At 40.3% G+C, this 20,882-nt stretch overlaps 1 protein-coding gene across 1 annotated transcript in view; it reads right to left on the minus strand.

The window, feature by feature from the left end:
- Nucleotides 1-38: 38 nt before the first annotated feature.
- Nucleotides 39-20,882, minus strand: part of CMTM8 (CKLF like MARVEL transmembrane domain containing 8) — a 43,382-nt gene continuing 22,538 nt past the window's right edge. Inside the window, exons 2-4 of the mRNA XM_074943298.1 lie at nucleotides 7,679-7,852; nucleotides 3,230-3,346; nucleotides 39-801 (exon numbers count right to left, since the gene is read on the minus strand). Of these exons, the coding sequence (XP_074799399.1) occupies nucleotides 718-801; nucleotides 3,230-3,346; nucleotides 7,679-7,852 (375 nt within the window). The 3' untranslated portion in view covers nucleotides 39-717. The remainder of the gene's footprint in view (nucleotides 802-3,229; nucleotides 3,347-7,678; nucleotides 7,853-20,882) is intronic.

A 20,882-nucleotide genomic window follows, 5' to 3' on the forward strand; every position in this document is an offset into this window, starting at 1 on the left:
CCTTAGGCCTGTTGGGTCCAAGAACACTGTCAAAGGTAATGTGCTCAGCTTCTGGAGGTAACAGTCTCTCTGGCTAATTTTGGAGCTCAGTTAATAGGCTCTATTGCAGCCCTCCTCGCTGGAGAGCAGAAAGGTGATTGTAGACGGAATGGAATACACAAATTGGGAAGATCAGGGTTTTGCATAGCATCTAAACGAAAAAAATTGTGTCCCCTCCCCAACAAAAAAGTTCAATACATGCAAAATCAAGACATTTATTTTAAAGCATTCTTGTGCTTAGTTTTTCATGCACACAAAAAATTAGACAATATCGAAATCTCATTTTTTATTTTGTGGCATTTAATCAGAAATTACAGCCGTGACATTTAAAAATAGTTAAATTTGGAAAATTGGCACATCATCTGAGTAGGTTTCATTAACAGCTTAATTACTATAGCTATATAATTTCTAGGAAAATACCATATTAATTTTAAAAGATAAAAGACAGTATGAAATTTTGCTACTTGTACTACTTTATCATACAATACAGAGAAAATCTGTTAGTCATCACTAAAGGCAATAGTATATTATAAATAAGTATCCATTTTAATTACAGCTTAAATAATTTTCTCATCAATTCTAATGAAAAATAGTATACAAAACCCCAACCTTTCGGTCACATAGTACAACTCTCCTGAGATTTTATATCCACAATTTTTTTTTTTTTAAACAAAGTATTTACTGTGAGGTCCGTGATCTCCAAGATATAAAACTAAAATAGGTATTTCCTGCATAGCAGAAGGTAACCACAAAGGCGAAGAACTATAGAGAGAGGGAAGAGAAAAAACAAACATATTAGAAAAAAATAGCATCTTTTTAGAGCATTTTAATTTTATGAAAAGGATTCGATAGAAGAGAAATAGTTATATTAATAAAAATGGTGCTCATTTAGGATCTGATCCTGCCAACTTAACTCACAAAGAGAAGCACCTTATTTTATTTTCCAATAGGACCACATTGATGGAGGAAGGCACTACTCAAAGTGAATATGGTGACAGAGTCAGACCATTACTGTAAATACAGTACCTAATTTTTGCAAGCTTTTACTGTTCTTTTCCCAATTTCTTACATTGTATACTTCTTTCCCCCTCCTCCTTTAAACTTTTTATGTATTACTCGACTAGCTGCACATCAGCTATTCTAAATATTTTAATACCACCCAGTGCCAATGGTAAGGCTTCTGTTATCACTGCAAGTTATTTAAACTAGACAGCTTAAGTTAAGCAATGATGAAAATTTAGGACCAAACAGGGTTAACACCTACAATGTATCCGGTTCTATATGTTGTCATGGGCCTGATTCAGTCACTCTTATTACTGGAGTGAAGTACCACTGAACATGTATAAGGGTAGAAGAATTAGGGCTCAGATTAGACACCTGTATAATGATGCTAAAAGGTCCATAACTTCTGTTGGTGACTTTGTTTAATCAGAAGCACCAAACAAATTGTAGGAATTGGTGTAAAATATGGTTAATATATAACACTGTGAGAATGTTGTTGCATTCTTAATTTTGGGAAGTTTTGAGTCTCTTCTGAACAAAAACCTGAAAGCTTTCTTTTAGTTAAGAGAGCACGTTGGGTGGAGATGATTTTGTTATTACTGAATTCTTTAAAATCTCTTTTTAGGAATAAGCAGGGAAAGGAGGGGTGTTTAACAAGCTCTCAGAGTAATAATCCAGGTTTAACAGTTAATTTAAACAGCACTATATGCAAGTAGTACTAAAAGCTATCAGAAGAGGTCCTAGGACATCTCAGATGATCTGCGGAGCATTAATGCATTCTGCTTAAAAACCCAAATCAGCACAGAAACTTGTATAGCAGCAAACAAGTTCCTGCCAAAAGCAACACCCATTGAGTGACAGGCCTTTAGTTACGAGGTGCCAAGAGGGAAATAAAAAACTAAACACCAGGGAGAGAGAGAAGAGGTCCTCCACATGGGTGGCAGGTGAAGTTTCCCCTTGTGGAGGCTAGCCCCGCCTAGTCTCTTCTGGCCATGGCCCTGCCTCTTTTGGCTGAAACCCCGTCGCCGCTCGCTGCTCTGAGCCCCCTCATGGCTCTGGTGGGGGCTGAGAGCTCAGCCCCAGCTGGGTCAAGCTCTCAGCACTGGCCAGAGCCCTGAGCCCCTCCCTCATTCTGCCCCTTCCACCCAAGGCCCACCCCATTTCACCCTTTCCCTGGGACCCCGCCCCTAATCTGCCCCACTCCGCCTCTTTCCCCTGAGGCCCTGCTCACTCCTTTCCACCCCTTGCCCCCTCCACTTTGGCACCAAGACTGGAAAAGCTCTGTGCCCCAGGGCAACTGGTGGGGGTGTGTATGTGTGGAATTTTTCCAGAGGCTCCAAATTGTCAGGGGCCCCTGGGCAAGCCCTGCGTGTGATAATCCGTCACAGTCCTCCCTCTCCGGTGGTGCGAGGTTTAGGGAAGCTTAGCCTCCCCCGGCCTCCATTATGTACTGCCCATGGTCCTCCAGTTGCAAGAGCATAGTAGAGCTGGTGTCAAAGTCTCTATTTTGATCACTGCATTTAAAGAAAAACACACACACTTCACACACAGAAGACAGGAATTGTGACTGCCTGATAACAGAGCAGATTAGAGAGGCACCTGAAGTTGCACGAATAACCTACAAAGTAGTTGTAATTTGGAGCTGCTCCATATAAAAGAATTGGGTTAGGGGCATCATAGCAGCCAAAGGGTCCTGACCTAAGTCTCACCAAATCATTGGTAGTCTTCTCACTGACTTCAGTAGGATCAGGCCCAAGGAGACCTTCCAAATCCACTGACTGTTTTGGATTTGCAAACATAGATAGGAAAACAATGGCCGACAATTTCAGAAATGACCAGTGATTTTGGGCACCTGCCTTAGATTACTTTGAAGAGATCTGATTTTCAGAACATGCTGAACACCCTCTCTAAAAACCAGGCCACTTGAAGGCATCTTTAAGTTAGGTACCCAAAAAACGGAGGCACTCAAAATCACTAGTCATTTATGTAAGTTAACTAATGGTGTAAATTTTCATATGATCTTCCTCTGAATTACTGTGCACAATGCACCATCACCATTCTGTAGATTTACAAAACCTAAAATAGGATATTCCCATTTCAGCTCACACTTTTGAAAATTCCATTCTCGGTGTACCATTTTCATACATAGAATATATCAGTGTTCAATTAATTTTTTAAAGTAACTCACTGAAGAAGCTGCCCAGCTGTTGTAATTGTGGCTATTCTGCTCGTTGGTAACTGAAGATGCATCTACAATGGCAGCAATGAGGTACAAAATAAAGGCACTTCCATTAAAGCATAGACCCTAGGCCAGGACGGGGGGGAAAAAAAAAAAAAAAAAAAGATTAAAAACCATTTGATATTGAGTACATACTTCTACTTGCCATGCTTGACAACTACAGGGAAAACTCCTCTCAGTTATATCTGAAAACCCTACTGAATTCAGGGGGGGATGCACTGATGCAATTGTGAGGAGAAGTTGGCCTCTTCTGTGAGCACCCCCACACCATGTAACTGAAATACAATTCACATTCCCAATTATCCTTACTACTGCTGTAATTAAAATAATCCAACAGTGTTATAACTATAATGGCAAGTACTGCTCATGAAACTTAATATAAAAGACATATGAATGTAATCTTAATTGTTTCACCTTGTAACACTGGATATTAGTAAGAACACAGCCAAGTTTTATGTACTTTAATACAACTATTGAGCCAAATTCTGCTTTGCTTTTCATAATATATCCAGAGTAACACCATTAAAGACAGTGTAGTCCGTGGACTTCCAAGAGTGAAAATGAAGGCAGAATTAGGCCTTATTATATCAATATTTTAGGCAACGGAAATACAAATACCAATACACACACAAAAAAATGAAAAACATTAAAGAAAAGCCACTTGATTAAGTTTCTAAACATGAAGAAAGTTCTGCATATGAATTAACCACAGTTAGAATGCTTGCAGTTTTATGCTCTTCCATTTTTGGGGAGGTCAAGAGGGGAAGGGACTCACTCTTCCAAGATGAAGTTTCCTATCATGCACTCTGGCCCCATTTCCTGTGACAGAAGGGAGATCCCTTTTGGGCTGTACTCCTCATGCTCCTAGACTGGCTAGCTAGGTTTTAGAAAGGTAGCAGCCTAGGCACTTCCTCGTCCTAAAAACAAAGTGTACTACTTTGCTCTACCCACAGAAACTCCCGATTCACAGAGCAAGAGACGTGCCACAAGTACTCCTTTTCTTTTTGCGGATACAGACTAACACAGCTGCTACTCTGAAAACTAAGCAGGGGAAGTTACTCCAGATCGAGAGGAAAAAGAAACAAAGAGGGGGTGGTTTTAAATTTGTCATCATTTAAGGACTCAGTATTTCAAGATCACTACTACAGGAAGTTAAGCTCTGTAAGAAAACACTACCTTACACAAGGCTAATGAACCTGCCCTTTTAAAATATATATACTGTCCTTCTAATTAACTGATTATACATTGGATTGGAATTCTTACGATGTAGTCTATGTACATTCACAGCAGCAGGAGTTCCAATCAGTCTTTTCAGAACCAATCCTAAGTGCACCCAACTCCCATTGACTTTTAGGCTGTACATTTGCATTTTAAGATGTTATTGTGAACATCCTGTCCCCTCAGCCACAGCCATGGATGTCCCCAGATATATTGCAGCTTCCTGTATGTTGTCATAGGGGCTGGGGAGAGGGCAGAGGCTACTGAATTCACCAGTCATTGACCCTGGCAGAATTCACAAAAGCTACTGCAGCCTCAGAATTGCAGTACAAGTCACAGCTGCAGAATGTCTGCGGCCATTCCATGGGGTGATGGGGAAGAAGCCCTTATCCACACACTTAAGCAGAGAGCCCAGGATTTAGGATTAAAAGAGTGTAATTAGTCAGGATATAATTAAAATGTGTAAAACATTTAATCTTCTTTGTTTTAGTGCTTGTCTTATCCAGATGCTTTCATGGTACCAGATGGTATTAATGACTGGATCCCATGAGTCATCGGGCTCAGGTGGAATTTCATGAAGTGGCCCTTTATTTCCAAGTCTTCAAAGCTGGTGTGTTTGTCTCTCTTTGGAGGAAAAACAAACAAACAAACAAAAAAAACTATTATCCTCGAAAGCTGCAAATTCCTGAAATATCTTGTCATGTATAAAGGAAGGAAGAACATTATTTTTGTAAAGTGTTGCTTTGGGAGATAACATTATGGGGAAGAATGGAGCTGAATGCAAGTTTAGTTTACTTTACCCCATTGCCAAAGTATTATCCAAAACAAAGGGTTCCATTTTAAAATTACCACCTGCTTCTTAACTCCAAATTTACCATAGTTTAAAATCTTCTATTCATTATTCTTGGTGAAGAACGAACGAACGCACGCATGCATGCACAACAGACAATTTTGGAGCAGGTGTCTAGGTTAATTTGCAGTAAAGTAACTGCATCTTATATGGTTAGGTGATGTACTTACCCTACAATGAATTAATTTATGAAATAGGAATCAATATTGAAGTTTGGACACTGCATACAATAAATGCATCTTTGGGCTAACAATCCCCTCAGGAGACCATTTCTGAAGTATAGGGAAAAACAAAAACCCACCTAATTTGAGATATGCTGGCATCTTGCACTCCCAAAGGGAGGCATTAACAATTTATACTGGAAGCAGACCCAGTACTGTATTCCTTCTGACCAACCACAAGTGGCACGGGTCCAATTAATTCATAGGTCATATCACAAAGCTCTTTAGTACCACTGTGCAAAACAAGTTGGAATCCAAGCATTTGCCCCCCGCCCCTCCTTCTTCCCTCTAAAGCTCTTCTGTCATGGAGGTAGGCTGCCATTTTGGTCTGCATCTAAACAATCTTATCTGTAAAGCAGGTTGAAAATGTCTCACAGGTTCTCAAGAAACACTTGGCTCTATAAACAAGTGAAGACATCTAGGTGGTAGACAACTTGACATATGTGAGATCAGTTCTGCTGATCTGCAAGCTGCTACCTTGCCTGATTCTGTTGCTAATAGATAAAACTAATGGAGGCAGTGACCAAAACGATCCAAGTAGATGGCAGCTGTCTTATCTTTGACTAAATTCATGCCAAATGTAATTTAAAAAATAAAAATAAAACCTCTAAACACATCAAGATACTAAAATGTTGGATTATTTTACAGCAGTACTGTAACGGTGTTATAATTGTAAAGGCAAGCGCTGCTCATGAAGCTTGACAATATAAAAGATATTTGTACATAATCCTAGTTGTACAGACCAGTATTGCTACAGCAAGCTATTTCTCATGGCTAGTCATGGCAAAAAGTAATACTCTGACTCTTCAAATTTTCATAGTCATGGCACACAATATTTTAATTAATAGCAAGTTGTTTGTCATGTGAAAGTAAAATATCCTTTATATTACAATAAAATGGTTTTAAACCGTTTAATGATTTTTAAGTATAAAAATGATACATTAGACACATACTACAATAAATTTATAATACTTCATGAAGGAGCCATAGTGAGTAGCAGGCTGGTTGAGGTAACAAAGGCTTCTAGGTTTTTTTGTTTTCCTTAAAGTAAGTGTCTTTGTCATAGAAGTCTTGACTGTAACAAATATACTCCCATTTCTACTAGGGATAGCACAAAGTAGGATCTGGATTTCAGTTACCCAGGAATTTCAGCAGTGTTCAGATTTTTAATTGCTACCGGCCCAAGATTTACTGTGACCAGGATAAACTACTAATAGAAAGGATTTCGTGAGAGAAGGTTGGACTGGCATGCAATTTAAAATAGCTCACACAAATACACTGCAGCACTATGTCCCCCTCTAGTGGCTAGTCCATATACATGTTTATGAGTCTGCTGCTACCTCTGAGTCCATCACTTGGTCTTTAGCTCAAGAAGTAGAGACTCAGGCTTTCAGATCCAGAGGTTCTAGGTTCAAGCCCTATAGATGATTCAACAAGGGTCCTTCATTGCTTACCTACAGAACCGGGTCCATTAGCTCAGAGGCCATAAGAGTCAAAACTCCATATGCGGTCTAACCACTACAGGGCGACAAAGAGCTATATTGTATTAGCATGTGTAACAGGTACACATTTCCATTATTGGAAAATAAGACATTGGATAGACCAATGACCAAAATGAAAGTCCAAAGGAAATGAGTTAAAGGAACCATGATGGTTAGGCAAATAAAGCCTGACACTGCACTACAGAATATTGATATTCCTGCTGGTTAGTCCACATAATAAGAGTAGCAATAACTTCAGAGTGAATTTGCTCCCTGGTCTTTTGAGTGAGAAAGTGGTGTTGCACTCTAGGAATGGAAATGAAAATGAAAATGAAAGAAGAAATGAAAATTAAGACAGAAGAATCTCCAGGGTACACCCTACCTAGTCTGGGTGTGGGAAAAAGGGGTTTTGCAGTAGACCAAGCTTTAGATGAATTATGTGACAACAGCCAGTGTCAGGAACATGGATAGATGTGAATTATAAATAAAATAGGAGGTGTTAAAGCACATTATAGTTCCTTAACTATAATTATGGAGTATACCAATGTCTTCCTCCCTCCAGTATACAACAAAAAAAAAAACAAACACACACAAAAATGCAGCAACAACAAAGATTGTGCATACTTACCACCGTGGTCCATGGCACCTGGGGAATCCTAGTGTAGGTCATTGTCATGTAGATGATTAAAAAGAAGACAGTAAGAACCCAGTAAAATACGGCCACAAACATCACCCAGCCGAAGGCAGGATACAGGAAATATTCTGTTCCAGCAATCAGTGTCCATACCAGCAGCCCTAGCACCTGTAAAGATTGTAGAGGGAAAAAAATGTCATACAGATTTAGAACAGGAACACACACACACACACACACACACACGCCCCATCCACTTTTAGAAATGTAGTTTTCAAGCAAACATCCCTAAGGACCATTGAGTCAACATGGTACAGTGAAAAAGGCATTGACTTTCTCTTTTACGCAACAATAAAAAGTTCTAATTAAGAGATGTATTGAACTGGATGTTGTGTAATAGAAATATGGGCAAAACATCCTTTAAAGAAAGCATGAGTTAATGTGATTTTGTAGTTATTGAAGAGATGGTTCATTTCTTTCTGAATTGCTCCTTTCAATAAAATTGGGGGATGGGGAGAGGAGAGAGTGGAGGAGGCAGAGAAATGGAACGTAATTGAAGTCACTCCTGGCAATAATTAAAATAATGGAAAGGAATAAAATCCTCAGATATTTTATGTAAGTAAAGAGACTAAAACCTAAGTAGGCTGTTGTATGATATTTGCCAGAATAGGGAAAAGGAGAGACAGACAGACAGACATTCCTGCACAGAAATAATGGGAGACAGCATTACCGTGAATGTTAGTAAATGTGTTTGAACACTAGCTTATTAGCTATAGCGCACCAATGTAAGTTTTGTTACAGTAGCATTATCAGCGAAATTTCTCGTATTGAGATTTTTTCCATTTAAACATTTTTGCAAGTTGTCCATGAAATTATAAAACGTCAATTATAGAGAAGAATATAATTTTAAGTTCTTCACAATGGTAAATAATTGATTTCAGCAGGGCCAGAATCTGGACCTAAATTTCTTATATTTAAAAGAATTTTGATTTCTTCCCTGTTCCACACCACTCAGACACCAGTGCAAGTCACCTAATAGGGAGAAACGGAACAAGATGATGGTTCTCCTGCCTACTGCATGTTTATACAATTGGGAAAAATGCAGAAGAATCAGATAGTTTTGCCACAGTTTCACTTCCATCAGGTTTGTTCCTGCTCCAGTGCAGTTAAGTGGCCACACTCCCACTGACTTCAGTGGTGCAGGATTGAGTCCATAAAAATCACTTGTATTAAATTTCTCAACATCCTGTAGGGTCATAAGGTAAAAAAGAATAAAATCGAACAAAAGGCCACTATAATTTACATTGCCCTATTGACCCTCAAAACATGGGGTTTAATTTTACTAGTTCTGAAAACATTAGATGACTTCAGTTTATCCTCCAAATTATCATCCAAGCTAAACTCACCCCTGCAGTCTGCCATCTTGTTTCTTTGTACGGTAGTCTAATCTATATGCACCATGTATTCTTACTGTGTTTTATATAAATTTTTTATACTTACTATTTGAAAAGATAGAAGGAAACATGCTTGATTAATAACAGTTGAATTCTCACTGTCACTTTTAAATAAGTACTGTACTCAGTCCTGGGAATATATCTCTAAGAAAGATATAACAACCTGTGATTAGCCTCACCTACCACTGGAGTTCAGCATTGCCCAACAAGCATTTCAAGCAACACTAACGAATCGTTCTAGATCTGTATCTATTTCCTTTTATAAACGTTACCAGCTGAATATCAAGGTTTCAGGTAGTTCATTCTACTTTTAGTTCTGACAATATTCTACAAGCCGCAACAACTCAGTTATCTGATGCCTCAAGTTGGACAAACTACCGGTTGATTACATTAATACCAACAATCAAACGCTAATACAGCAACCACTTTAAAAATTTGTTTAGTCAATTAATTTTGAATTATAAGCTTCTTTCTTGGGATACAAAATTTATTTTTATTTTGTCTAGTCATCACTTTATTCCAAATTTATTACCTATAAAAGTTATATCAATAAATAATTGGGATATAGGTTTAAAAAGCAATTGTCTGAATCCCATTTTAACATGGGCCTAATTACTGGCAACATACCAAGAACAAAAAACCAAGATCTGCAAAATGCCACCTCAGCAGCTGCCTAACCCTGTAGATGCCTGTGCTTTTGCCTCTGGGCATGCGCACTGCTGCCCGGGACAGCCCCCACAGGGGGAGGGAGGGAGGGAGTGGCACCCATCTCCGTGCCCGGGGCCCCGGCCAACGAGCTTCTATCTCTGAGAGGGATGAAACTTAGCACATCCTGCTCTCATCAGCATCTTTATTGGCTAGTTTAGGCAGCTCTCTGACAAACGTGCTGGTTTTACAGATCTTGTTCTCGGGTGCTTACCTCTCTTGATTCATTGTACAGCAGCCTAGGCATCTAACTCTGGCTTTGTGGATCACCGTGTTCTTGTGATTTTCTAGGCACCATGATGCTCAGCATCTTAATGTCTACGTCCCTTTATGGATCTGGGTTCTACTGCTTTTTGCATATTTTTGTTTCTTAGGAAAAATTTTCCTAAGGCCTAATCCAACATACACAGGATGACCAATAATGGGACCCCCATTTTCTACATAAAATCATTTGTGCTATTGTTAAAAACAAAACAAAAAAACCAAACATACAATAAATTATTTAAAAAGAACTTTTCAGGTTATGGAGGATGTTAACCTTGTACAATCACAAAATGCACCTAGCAAATCATATTAGCTAGTTTGTATTCTTTTTTGGCTGATCACTGTTTTTCCAGCAGTATTTTTAATAGATATTACTCACTTCTCTCAGGAACACCTGCATTTTAATACTTGTTTGACATGCATTTTAAAGAATGGATTTTGAATTTTTATTTTATTGTTATTCTTTTGCTAGTCCACATCAGCAGTAAAGCAATTTTTTAAAGTAGTAATTAAGATGCAGAACAGATATTATTCCTAGAAACTTGTAAGATATACACTCTAAAAGGTTATTTGTTCATATTAATCAGAAAGACAATAATTAATGTATTACAGTATATTTGACATCTTTAGTTGGATCAGGAGACGGTTACTGTCTATTATAGGAGCTGACAGACTGAAATACTATTTCAGATATCTAGATTAGAACTGAAAAGGTCAAACCATTTAGTGGTCACCGATTCACACTGGGAACCATAACTCTATTTAGTTAAGTGATGCAGCAAATGGGTTTACTGCAGATGTAGATTGGTTGAGTTCATAGTGGCAGTCAGTATCTAGCAAAACATCTAAGAAGTCAAAACAACATAGACATCTAGGATAGAGACTAGAACAAGCCCTTTCATTGTTACCCATCTTCATATTGAGCTCAACATGCTAAGTAGTTAAGAGTTTCCGCAATGATGCAAGCGTGTCTCATCGAATATTCTGTTTGTCCCTGACATTGGGGCACTTGTTCTTTCAGTCGATTGGTTAGAAACTAGCTGCACTCATGCATCTGCTAAAGCACAGAATGCTTTGCTTTTGTAGTTCCTCCTGCTGACTAGATAACAAATCTCAGCTGGGGAGAGCTGGACTATCCTCAAATGCTCTCTCAGATGTCAAGGGTACAGAATTTCACCAACAACTGATAGGTGCATAATATCATAAAGAAGACGATAGCAACGAAGGCATCTATCGGGCCTTTTCATGTTGCTTAATCCAGTGTGTATGCAATAATATATGACTGTCTGAACTACTTCAGATGCACTGTGACACAGGGGGCTGAAAGCTCTCTACTTGAGAGCACAGCAAATTATGACCAGATACTCTTGAGTGTAATATTGGCTAAATATTTGCTTTAAATTTAGAAGTTAAGAATACAGAATAACAGGCTTTTTTTATAATTATACGATAACTCTGGGATCCTGCAGCAAAAAGAATTCTGAAAAAAAAGTTCGCAAGAGAAGAACAGAAGAAATCAATGCATGTGTGAGCTAGCGAGAGAGGCTATGGGCTGTAAAGGGTAAGTCCTTTGAGTTTGGTCTTGTTTTGCCAGTTCTAATAAGGTGTAGTGATTTTGCTCTGCAATACATCACATGGGTAGGTAATTTTTCCTCAGTGTGCATTCAGGTCTAGGATTTGACCTAGGATCTCAATGTTGTGATAGTTTGACTGTTCCCTGATTAGGTACCTCCATTACTTGCATGCATTAAACACATAAAATATATTACTACTGTATGTTTAAGTAGCAGGCAGACACCATAAGGAGGAAATGACTTTGTAACAAGGCCAACATTTTCAAACTTGGGTCCCTAAAATTAGGCACTTATGTACCTATCCCTAAATAAGTGCGCTGATTTTCTGTACCTGCAGTGCCTGCTGAAGTCAACAAGAGTTGAGGTGCTCAGCACCTCAATAAATCAGACCACTTTAGGCACCTCAGTATGAAGATTTTGACCCACTTTTTAAATGAAAGTTTTGTAGCACTGTTGGTGTAACAAGCAGCTAGTCATGTGTCATGGGTGCCATCAAGGACAAAAGTATGTATGAGTTAGAACTTGGATGGCTAAATCTGGCTGTTTACAGCTATACAGGAAACATGAGACTGAATTTGTGAGAGAGAAAGTGAGCGCGCGCGCATGCGATTCCTCAGTCACAACAGCAAATTGTTACTAAAAAGCAAGAAGTGGATTACGTGAATGTACCACCCTTGAACTACCCTATGAGGTCCACGTTACAAAAGCTGTAATGCTCCTCTTTAAAACTGATATATCTTCCATTGTTTGTAGTGTTGTAGCCATGTTGGTCACAAGATATGAGAAAGACAGACAAAGTAGGAGAGGTAATATCATTTACTGGACCAAAGTTCTGTTGGTGGAAGAGTCCTGAAGAATACCTCTGTGAAGCTCAAAAGCTTCTTTTTTCCATCAACAGAAGTTGGTCCAGTAAAAGGTATCTCACCCACCTTGTCTGCCTCACTAAAACAGATGTCATTTCCCTTTTGCATTCACTTGTTGGCTCAGCAATAGAATTTAAAATTGCTGTTCAAACACCCCTAAAAAACAAAAAACACACACACACAACCCCAAAAACCCCTCCCCACCCCAAAAAACCCCCACATTCATCATAGCAGAACTAATGGGGGAAAGTCCAGGTTTCACCCAGTTTCATAAAATGAAAAGCGTGGCACATTTGCCTGAAACTAATCACATTTTTCCATCCCAGAAGTGCATCCACGGGCTCCTTTAAGGGCTCCCATGTGCAGGTGCATTGGGGGATACATACAGGGTTGGCACTAATATGGACAGGGGGGACAATGGAAAGAACCTGAAAGTGGTACCAGCCGGTCTGATCATTTGGTGGAGGAGTGATTTCCTGTAGCTGCACACATGCAGGAAACCTAGACATGGCCTGAATCTAGCAGGGAGGAAATGAGGCACCAGATCTCTTTCCTGAGATGAAATCTGCCAACTGAGACAGAGCAGGGGCCTGATACCACCTCATCAGCTGAAGCTAATCTGCCTCTCCAACTCCCCTTCCTGCAGCCCTGGGGAAGGAGCCTGGGGAAGAGGGAAGTCCTGGTAACTCCTCCTCTTCCCCTTGGGGAGAGAGCATGACAGGTCATCTTGGTTGCCCTGTGGCACCCTCAATCCATGTTTCTGGCCTTTGGGGAGGGCGGACTAGAGAGTCTGAAGTCCATTGGGCCACTACGTGGTGAGGAAAAATCCCTGTAGGCCAGGGTGACCACCAATTCTGTATTTTCAGGGACTTCCCTTATTTGGTGCTAAACATCCCACACAACCTGTATCCAATAGGGAGCTTTTGATCTGATTTAAGAGTAGATTTCCTATCAGTGTTAACATAATGGGTCAGACATTGATACACACCATCCTTTACCCCAAATACAATTTTGTAGGATGTTGCCTCTAAGCCCCATCCCCCCCAAAACAAAACACCTTTGTCCTGTATTTAAAGGGCACTTGTGACATTTGGGTGGTGGGGAGAGGCAGGTGTGTGTTAGGTGTGCCAGATATTGTATAACTTTTTTTTTCCTGCAAAGCCATAATATAAAAGTCAGATGTGTTTTCTCCTCAGAAACACTATTTAAATAGCTTCTCCAAGAAGAGTTTTTGAATCCAATGCATCCGATGAAGTGAGCTGTAGCTCACGAAAGCTTATGCTCAAACAAATTGGTTAGTCTCTAAGGTGCCACAAGTACTCCTTTTCTTTTCACTATCCTATTGGTATTGTATGTAACATAAAAACAACTTCATGTTTGGCCACTAGAGGGAGCACAATCACTGCTCTTAAAAAAGATTTTAGAACATTTTAGTATAGCCGTGAAAGAGTGACAGTTTTTCATTCCTCTGTTAAAAGAAAACATTCCTTTAAACGCTGGAATTCTTTTTATAACAAATTCAGAGCCAATTCTTAGAATATGTGTAATATACAAGTGGCAGTTTACATGTATATATGACTCTTACTGTATGTAGATAAAAAAACAAAAAACAAACTAGATACAACAGAGTAAGGCCACATTCCCACAATCTTAAGCGCCTAAGCCACCTGACTCCAGGAGACAGGTTCCTGTCTGTGGATCGCTAAGCAGGAACAAGCACCTCCCACAGCCCTTAGGTGATTTCATGAGAGGATCAGGGCTTAGGATACACCCCGCTGGCTGGCATCTTCGATTGGGTAGCTTAGATGGCTCCCCAACTACAGTGCTGGTTTTGGGGGATTGCATTTTAAGGCACCCTATCTTGCCCCATTCAGTGTATAGGGAGCCTACGTGCCTAACTCAGGCTTTGTGCATCACAGTTTTCTTCCTGTGATTTTCTAGGTGCCGGAAAGTTAGGTGCTATGACGCTAAGCACTGAAATGCCTAAGTCCCTTTGTGGAACTGGATCTCTCTAGTATGGGCAGTCTTTCATCCACATTTTCTCATGGGAGTATGAGATTATATATAATCTTCCATGAGAAAATGTGGATGGAAGACTGCCCATACTGGATAAATGAACCAGAGATCAGTCTAGAGAAGGGGTGGCCAACCTGACCCAGAATTTACCAATGTACATTGCCAAAGAGCCACAGTAATCAGTCAGCAGCCTTCCCTCCCCCCCACCCATCAGCTCCCTGCCCCGGCTCCCAGTGTCTCCTGCCCACTGGCAGCCCCACCGATCGTGCCTCCCCCTCCCACCTCCTGATCAGCTGTTTTGTGGCACGCAGGAGGCTCGGGGGCGGGGGGGGGGGAGAGAAGAGGAGCGAGGGCACTTCAGGCTCAAGGGGAGGGGGTGGAAAGGGGTGGAGTGGGGGCAGAGCCTGTGGCAGAGCCAAGAGTTGAGCAGCGAACACACCCTGGCACATTGGAAAGTTGGCGCCTGTAGCTTCAGCCCCAGAGTCGGTGCCTATACAAGGAGTCGCATATTAACTTCTGAAGAGCCGCATGTGGCTCCGAAGCCACAGGTTGGCCACCCCTGGTCTAGAGCTTGATGAAGTCATAATCTTGGAGAAAAGAGTTTTCAGGAATTAAACTAAGTACAGTAAAAACCAGGTGATAAAATAGATTTAATACATTTTCCTTGTGGAATTTGAAGGATACATTTAATTTACACTTCTTTTGGAGCAGTGTCAGAGAGTTCCAGAGTCAAATATATGACATTGAGATATTTTCCTAATCAGCTACAGTGATGCAATTGCTCAGCCTATCCATCTTCTGCTCTAAGTCTCATACAAATCCGTCTAGTGTTAAATGTGAAATTTAACACAAGTACTTCACAGTACAAAAATTATTGTAAGTCAGTCCCTCCTCACCAGCCAATCAGCATTCAGTATGCATCAAAATCCTGAAGCAACTATTTTTGCTAGGGGCTGGGGGTGCCTCAGAGCTTTCTGCAATGGGGGTCTCTTGATTGGCTGGATGTCCTCTTGGTGTAACAGCCCCTTTCAGAAAATTAATAATTCTACACACAACACAGAAAGTCACTCCCAATCATACATAGTATTGTAAGCATCCACCCAAAGGGCCATAAAAAGTCACTTGCCTTAGATTATAAGCTTTTTTGGAGACCGGGACCTTGTCTTCCTCATGAGGCTCAAGCTTTGCGTCAGGGCATGACATGTCCCAGCTACTTCAGAAAGGTCTTATTGCACCTCTGCATCGGGTGTGTGTGTGTGTGTGCGCGCGCGCATCAGCCTCCCACCCCAGTCATAGACACTAATATAAATTCACTTGACTGTCCTTGCCAAGTCACCGTCTCTCCTTCCAGAGCAGCCTCAGAAAAGGAGGAGATGGCAGCCCAGGGTTCTGGGAAATAGAGAGCTGAGTATGGCAGGGAGGGGGCCCAGGGGCTGGAGCCCCAGGAGGAGCTGCTGCCTCTAATCTGGCTGGTCCCGGACAGCTTCAGTTACTGCTTTTTACCCATCTCCAATGGCTGGCCTGGGCTGAGAGACTGGGTGGGACTCTTTTCCCCCCTTCCCCTCCCACCAGAGAGACCTCCCAGACCAGACTCCCTGTTTCCCAGAACCCTGGACCGTTTGAAAGAGGGCTACATTAATGTGAACTAGCTACCTTTTAGCTCCCTCCAGCAGCATTCACACAGGGCAGTTAGTGTGCTCCACTTTGGTGAGCTCTGCAGATCACACTGTGGGGACCTTGGATAACACTGCGGTATTATTAAATATTTAGATAGGACACTCATGCCCCTTTTCAAAATAAAGAATAAGGCATGGTCTCTACCCCAAAGAGCTCAATATCCAGCAAAATATTTTTTCAGTCGGGGTGCATAAAGAATGGGTCCTCACAGATCATTTAGATTTGACAGCAGTTCATTTTCTAATATAGAAAGATAAACTGCAGCTGACTGATTACAAGTTTATTGTTATTGCCATCACACTCATCTATGATACGTTTGAATGCAAAAACCAAGAGGGATGGGGTGGAATGTTGCTGATGAATAACTGTCAACTTCATAGGGAAAAGCACTATCCTTCCCCATGCTCCCTCTGGAAGGGCACTTGGTGGTAGAACATTTAGAATGCTGTGGCCTCCATCCCCATTAATCTCTAAACCTGACCTTATTACAAGGAGGTTAGGGAATGGATCAGACAATGATCATGACAGATGTGAATAAAAGGAACAGTGCCTCCTCCCTTTTCCTTCCACCTCTATGGTGGGTCGCTATGGGAATTACAACCCCCATCCCCCCAATCTCACATTTGCAGTTTAAGCTCCTTCTCCTTGTTAAGTAATCTTATTGATTTAGAGTTCAGCTTTTAGCATAGCTACATTTTCCTGACACTTAGGTGAAACGGTTACCTAGATGTGTTCTTTTTCCTTGATCTTGTCCCTCCTAATTACATCTGACTGTTGGCAGTTGTCCCCACACCCCTCTTCCTTGTTAAGAGCCTATGCTATAAAAGGTTTCAGAGTAGCAGCCGTGTTAGTCTGTATTCGCAAAAAGAAAAAGGAGTACTTGTGGCACCTTAGAGACTAACCAATTTATTTGAGCATAAGCTTTCGTGAGCTACAGCTCACTTCATCGGATGCATAAAGTGGAAAATGCAGTGAGGATGTTTTATACACACAGACCATGAAAAAATGGGCGTTTATCATACACACTGTAAGGAGAGTGATCACTTTAGATAAGCTATTACCAGCAGAAGAGTGGGGTGGGGGGGAGAGAAAACCTTTTGAAGTGATAAACACCCATTTTTCATGGTCTGTGTGTATAAAACATCCTCACTGCATTTTCCACTTTATGCATCCGATGAAGTGAGCTATAGCTCACAAAAGCTTATGCTCAAATAAATTGGTTAGTCTCTAATGTGCCACAAGTGCTCCGTTTCTTTATCCTATAAAACTTATCTTTCCTTTCCCTGCCCCATATGCATATTCAGGATTCTGAATTCCCATGGGATGTAAATCACAACTGCATTTTTAATTAGGTGGTGGAAATTGGTTTAGATTATTTTAAAGATTTTGTATTTACTACAACAAAAGCTGGCTCCCCACTCCACTTATTCTGATGATAAATTGAGAAATAACTACAGCAATAATACTTCTTCCCCTCTCCAATCCTCCGCCCCCCATAGTCTTCCAGAAATAGTTATTTTGGGTATCTCTTTGCCGTAGTTTTGCCATTAAGTGTTTGTATATACATTAGCACAGTTCTTTTTAAAAGAATTCCTAACAATGGTTGTTGGTGACTGAAGACCTGAGCTTTATTTATGCAATCAACATTGTTTAAACAATATTTAAAACTTTCTTCAAGAGAACAATGCTGTATACAGCTGCTTTATTAATAAAGTTACTGATCCTTTGTTATTTTTAAATCTCCACCTTCCTGTTAGGCCATGTAAATAGAGATGCCTATATTTAGCGGAAACCAGTATTGTTTCATGGATCTCAACTGTTCTTAATATAGGAAAATCTTTACAAATATTTTATAGGAATAATTGCTCTTTTTTTGTACTTGTTTTCCTGGAGTAATTTGGATGAATACATTTTAAAGACAGAAAGGGCCATTTTAATAATTAGTCCGGCCTCCTATATTACACTGTCCAAAGAACCTCACCCAGTACTTTCTGCATCAAACCCATAAATTTTGTTTAAGATATAGCATGTCTTTTAGAAAGATATCCCAGTCTCGAATTAAAGAGTGCAAATGGTAGAAAACCTACCGCATCCTCAGATAAATTGTTCCAATGATAAAGTACTCTGATTTAAAAAAAATCTGAGATGTATTTCTTGTCTGAATTTGTCTAGGTTTATCTTCTAATCAGACCTTTTTGCCAACATGTCTTTTTCTGGTAGATTAAGACTAATTAGAGAGTAGATTACTTTGTACCAAGGACAGGCCTGGTTAGAACAGCTAACAAGACACAAATGGACTCAAACTGGTAATTATATTTATAGTGGGGGAGAGGCTAATGAATCTCTCTCTTTTTAGATAGAGTCAGAGTCAGTCAGAGAGAAAAAAGCTCAATGGGATATTTGAAACTGAAGATGCAACCAGCAATAAAGTTTTTGACCAGCTCTGAATTGGCCTTCATTCTCAAAGGGAATGAAGCACAGAACTAGGTTGAAGCACAGGACTAGCCTCATAGAACATGGGTTCTATACCAAACTCTGCCACAGACTTTCTGCATGACCTTAAGCAAATCACCTAATCTGTCTGTGCCTCAGTTTCCTCATCTATAAAATAAGGGTAATAGTATTCATTTATTTTTATTTGACAGCATAACAAAAGAAAAACTGCACCAACAATTATAGTGCTAGTAAGTAACTCCTAAAATAAGTATCCAATCTTTTCTGAAGTAGTCTTATGATCTTATCCAAACTAAAATAAATTTAAAATAATCGAGACAAAAGTTTTTTATATATGGATTAACCAGTGAGTGTTAGAAGCCTTATTTAGATGGGGCAGACACCATCTCTCCCTATGTGTTTATAGAGTGTGTAGTGCTTGGAGCTTTTAGGAACTACTGAATAATTACACCTCATTTTTCAAAGTCTCATATCTCAGAAACCCTTTTTCCCCCCCTCATTCACCTTCAGTTTTGATTAAAATATGAGCTTCTGACAGACCATAAAAGTGGAATTTTGAGAGAAAAGGGCATACTTTGAGAAAGGACAGGTAGGATAAGACTGGAATTGAGCTTTTAGTGGAAAGCTATTAAGAACTACCACCACCGTTCCATAATTTATGTTTGGAAAGAATTTTGGGATCCTCTGGGATAAAAGGTTCTATGTAAGTGCAAAATGTTAATGCAGAGGAGTTAAAACTAGTTAGACAGACTTGACAGGCATATAAATAAACTCCAGGCATAGCAGCTCGATAATGCTTTTAAGGACCTTCTTGATTCAGTGCCCCATAATTTGATTTTTATACCAAAATAGTTGCAAAGAAGAAAAGCAAAATGGGAAGCTTAAAGCATCCCCTTCCCCTAACCAGCCTGCTTTTTGTGATAAATACAAGAGTGGTCAATCTAGCATGGGAGAACAAAGAAAAGCTCAATGGGATACTTGAAACTGAAGATGCAACCAGCGAAGTCATAAATCAGTAATGTGTGTGTGAAATGCTCTGCAACAGCTTCAGTGGGCCTTGTGTCAATGAAGAACTAAACACTTAGCTTGTAAAAACATGCTTCTAGTGCAAAGAAGAAACTTCAGTCATGAGAACGCAAATCAAATAAATAAGGATACTGAGGGAATGTCTACCCTGGAATAAGAGACCTATGGCATGGCTGTGACTGGTCTGGGCAATTTACTCAGGCTCGTGGGGCTCGGGTGCAAGGCTAGAAACTTGTAGTGTAGATGTTTGGGCTCGGGCTGGAGCCAGGGCTCTGGGACCTTCCCACCTTCTGGGGTCCCAGTGCTCAGGCATCAGCCCGAGCCTGAACATCTACACAGCAATTTTACAGCCAGGCAGCCTGAGTCAGCTGACCTGGGCCAACTGTGGGTGTTTAATTGCTGTGTAGACGTACCCTAAAAGTCAATTTTCAACGGTCTTCTAGATATGCCTTCTCAGGCATTCAAACACAGGTAAGTGAAGATGCAAAGAGTTAACATTCCTAACTTGCTCTCCTAACATTCACCCCCTTTCAGGGTTTGGTTTTATTAACCCAGAAATTACAAACACAAAGTTCAGCCCAGACCTTCCTTTTTGGTTTTTGCTGCTACAGGTCCTCTCTCTCTCTAAATCTGGGTGAGGACATGAGACACCCACCTCAATGTGTTAGAGTCCATTTCACCTTTTCCCAGCAGAATCAACGCCAGCTAGCACACCGTTTGTTTGGTTTTTTCCCCAGGCAAATACAGATTAAACAAATTGCATTGGAAAACCAGGACTGGAAAACAACACCGAAATGCAGCCATTTACCCATACTCTTCTTTTCCTCCTATACATCTATGGATACTTGAACTGATCCACTCTGAATTCATTAATGTCTTAGGAAAAGAGGCATTTATGGCAATGACACATTACAGTGGCATGTCACACTATCATTCTCAAAAACATTACTCCTAGTATGTCATCTCCAGGAACAATGGCATACCTTGGCAATTAATTTGTTATTCTTCTGCAGGGTGATCCTAGAGTATGTAACTCCAAATATACTAAGCAGTACTAGCTAATGTGACTATATTCCTAGCACAGGTTGGAACTTGTTTCATTAGCAGTACGTGACCCAACAAGCAGGTATTTGTAGGAAGGAGATCTTTATTAAGCATGTATAGAGGC

The sequence above is a fragment of the Natator depressus genome, chromosome 2, assembly GCF_965152275.1.
Source record: "Natator depressus isolate rNatDep1 chromosome 2, rNatDep2.hap1, whole genome shotgun sequence".
Lineage (NCBI taxonomy): Eukaryota > Metazoa > Chordata > Testudines > Cheloniidae > Natator > Natator depressus.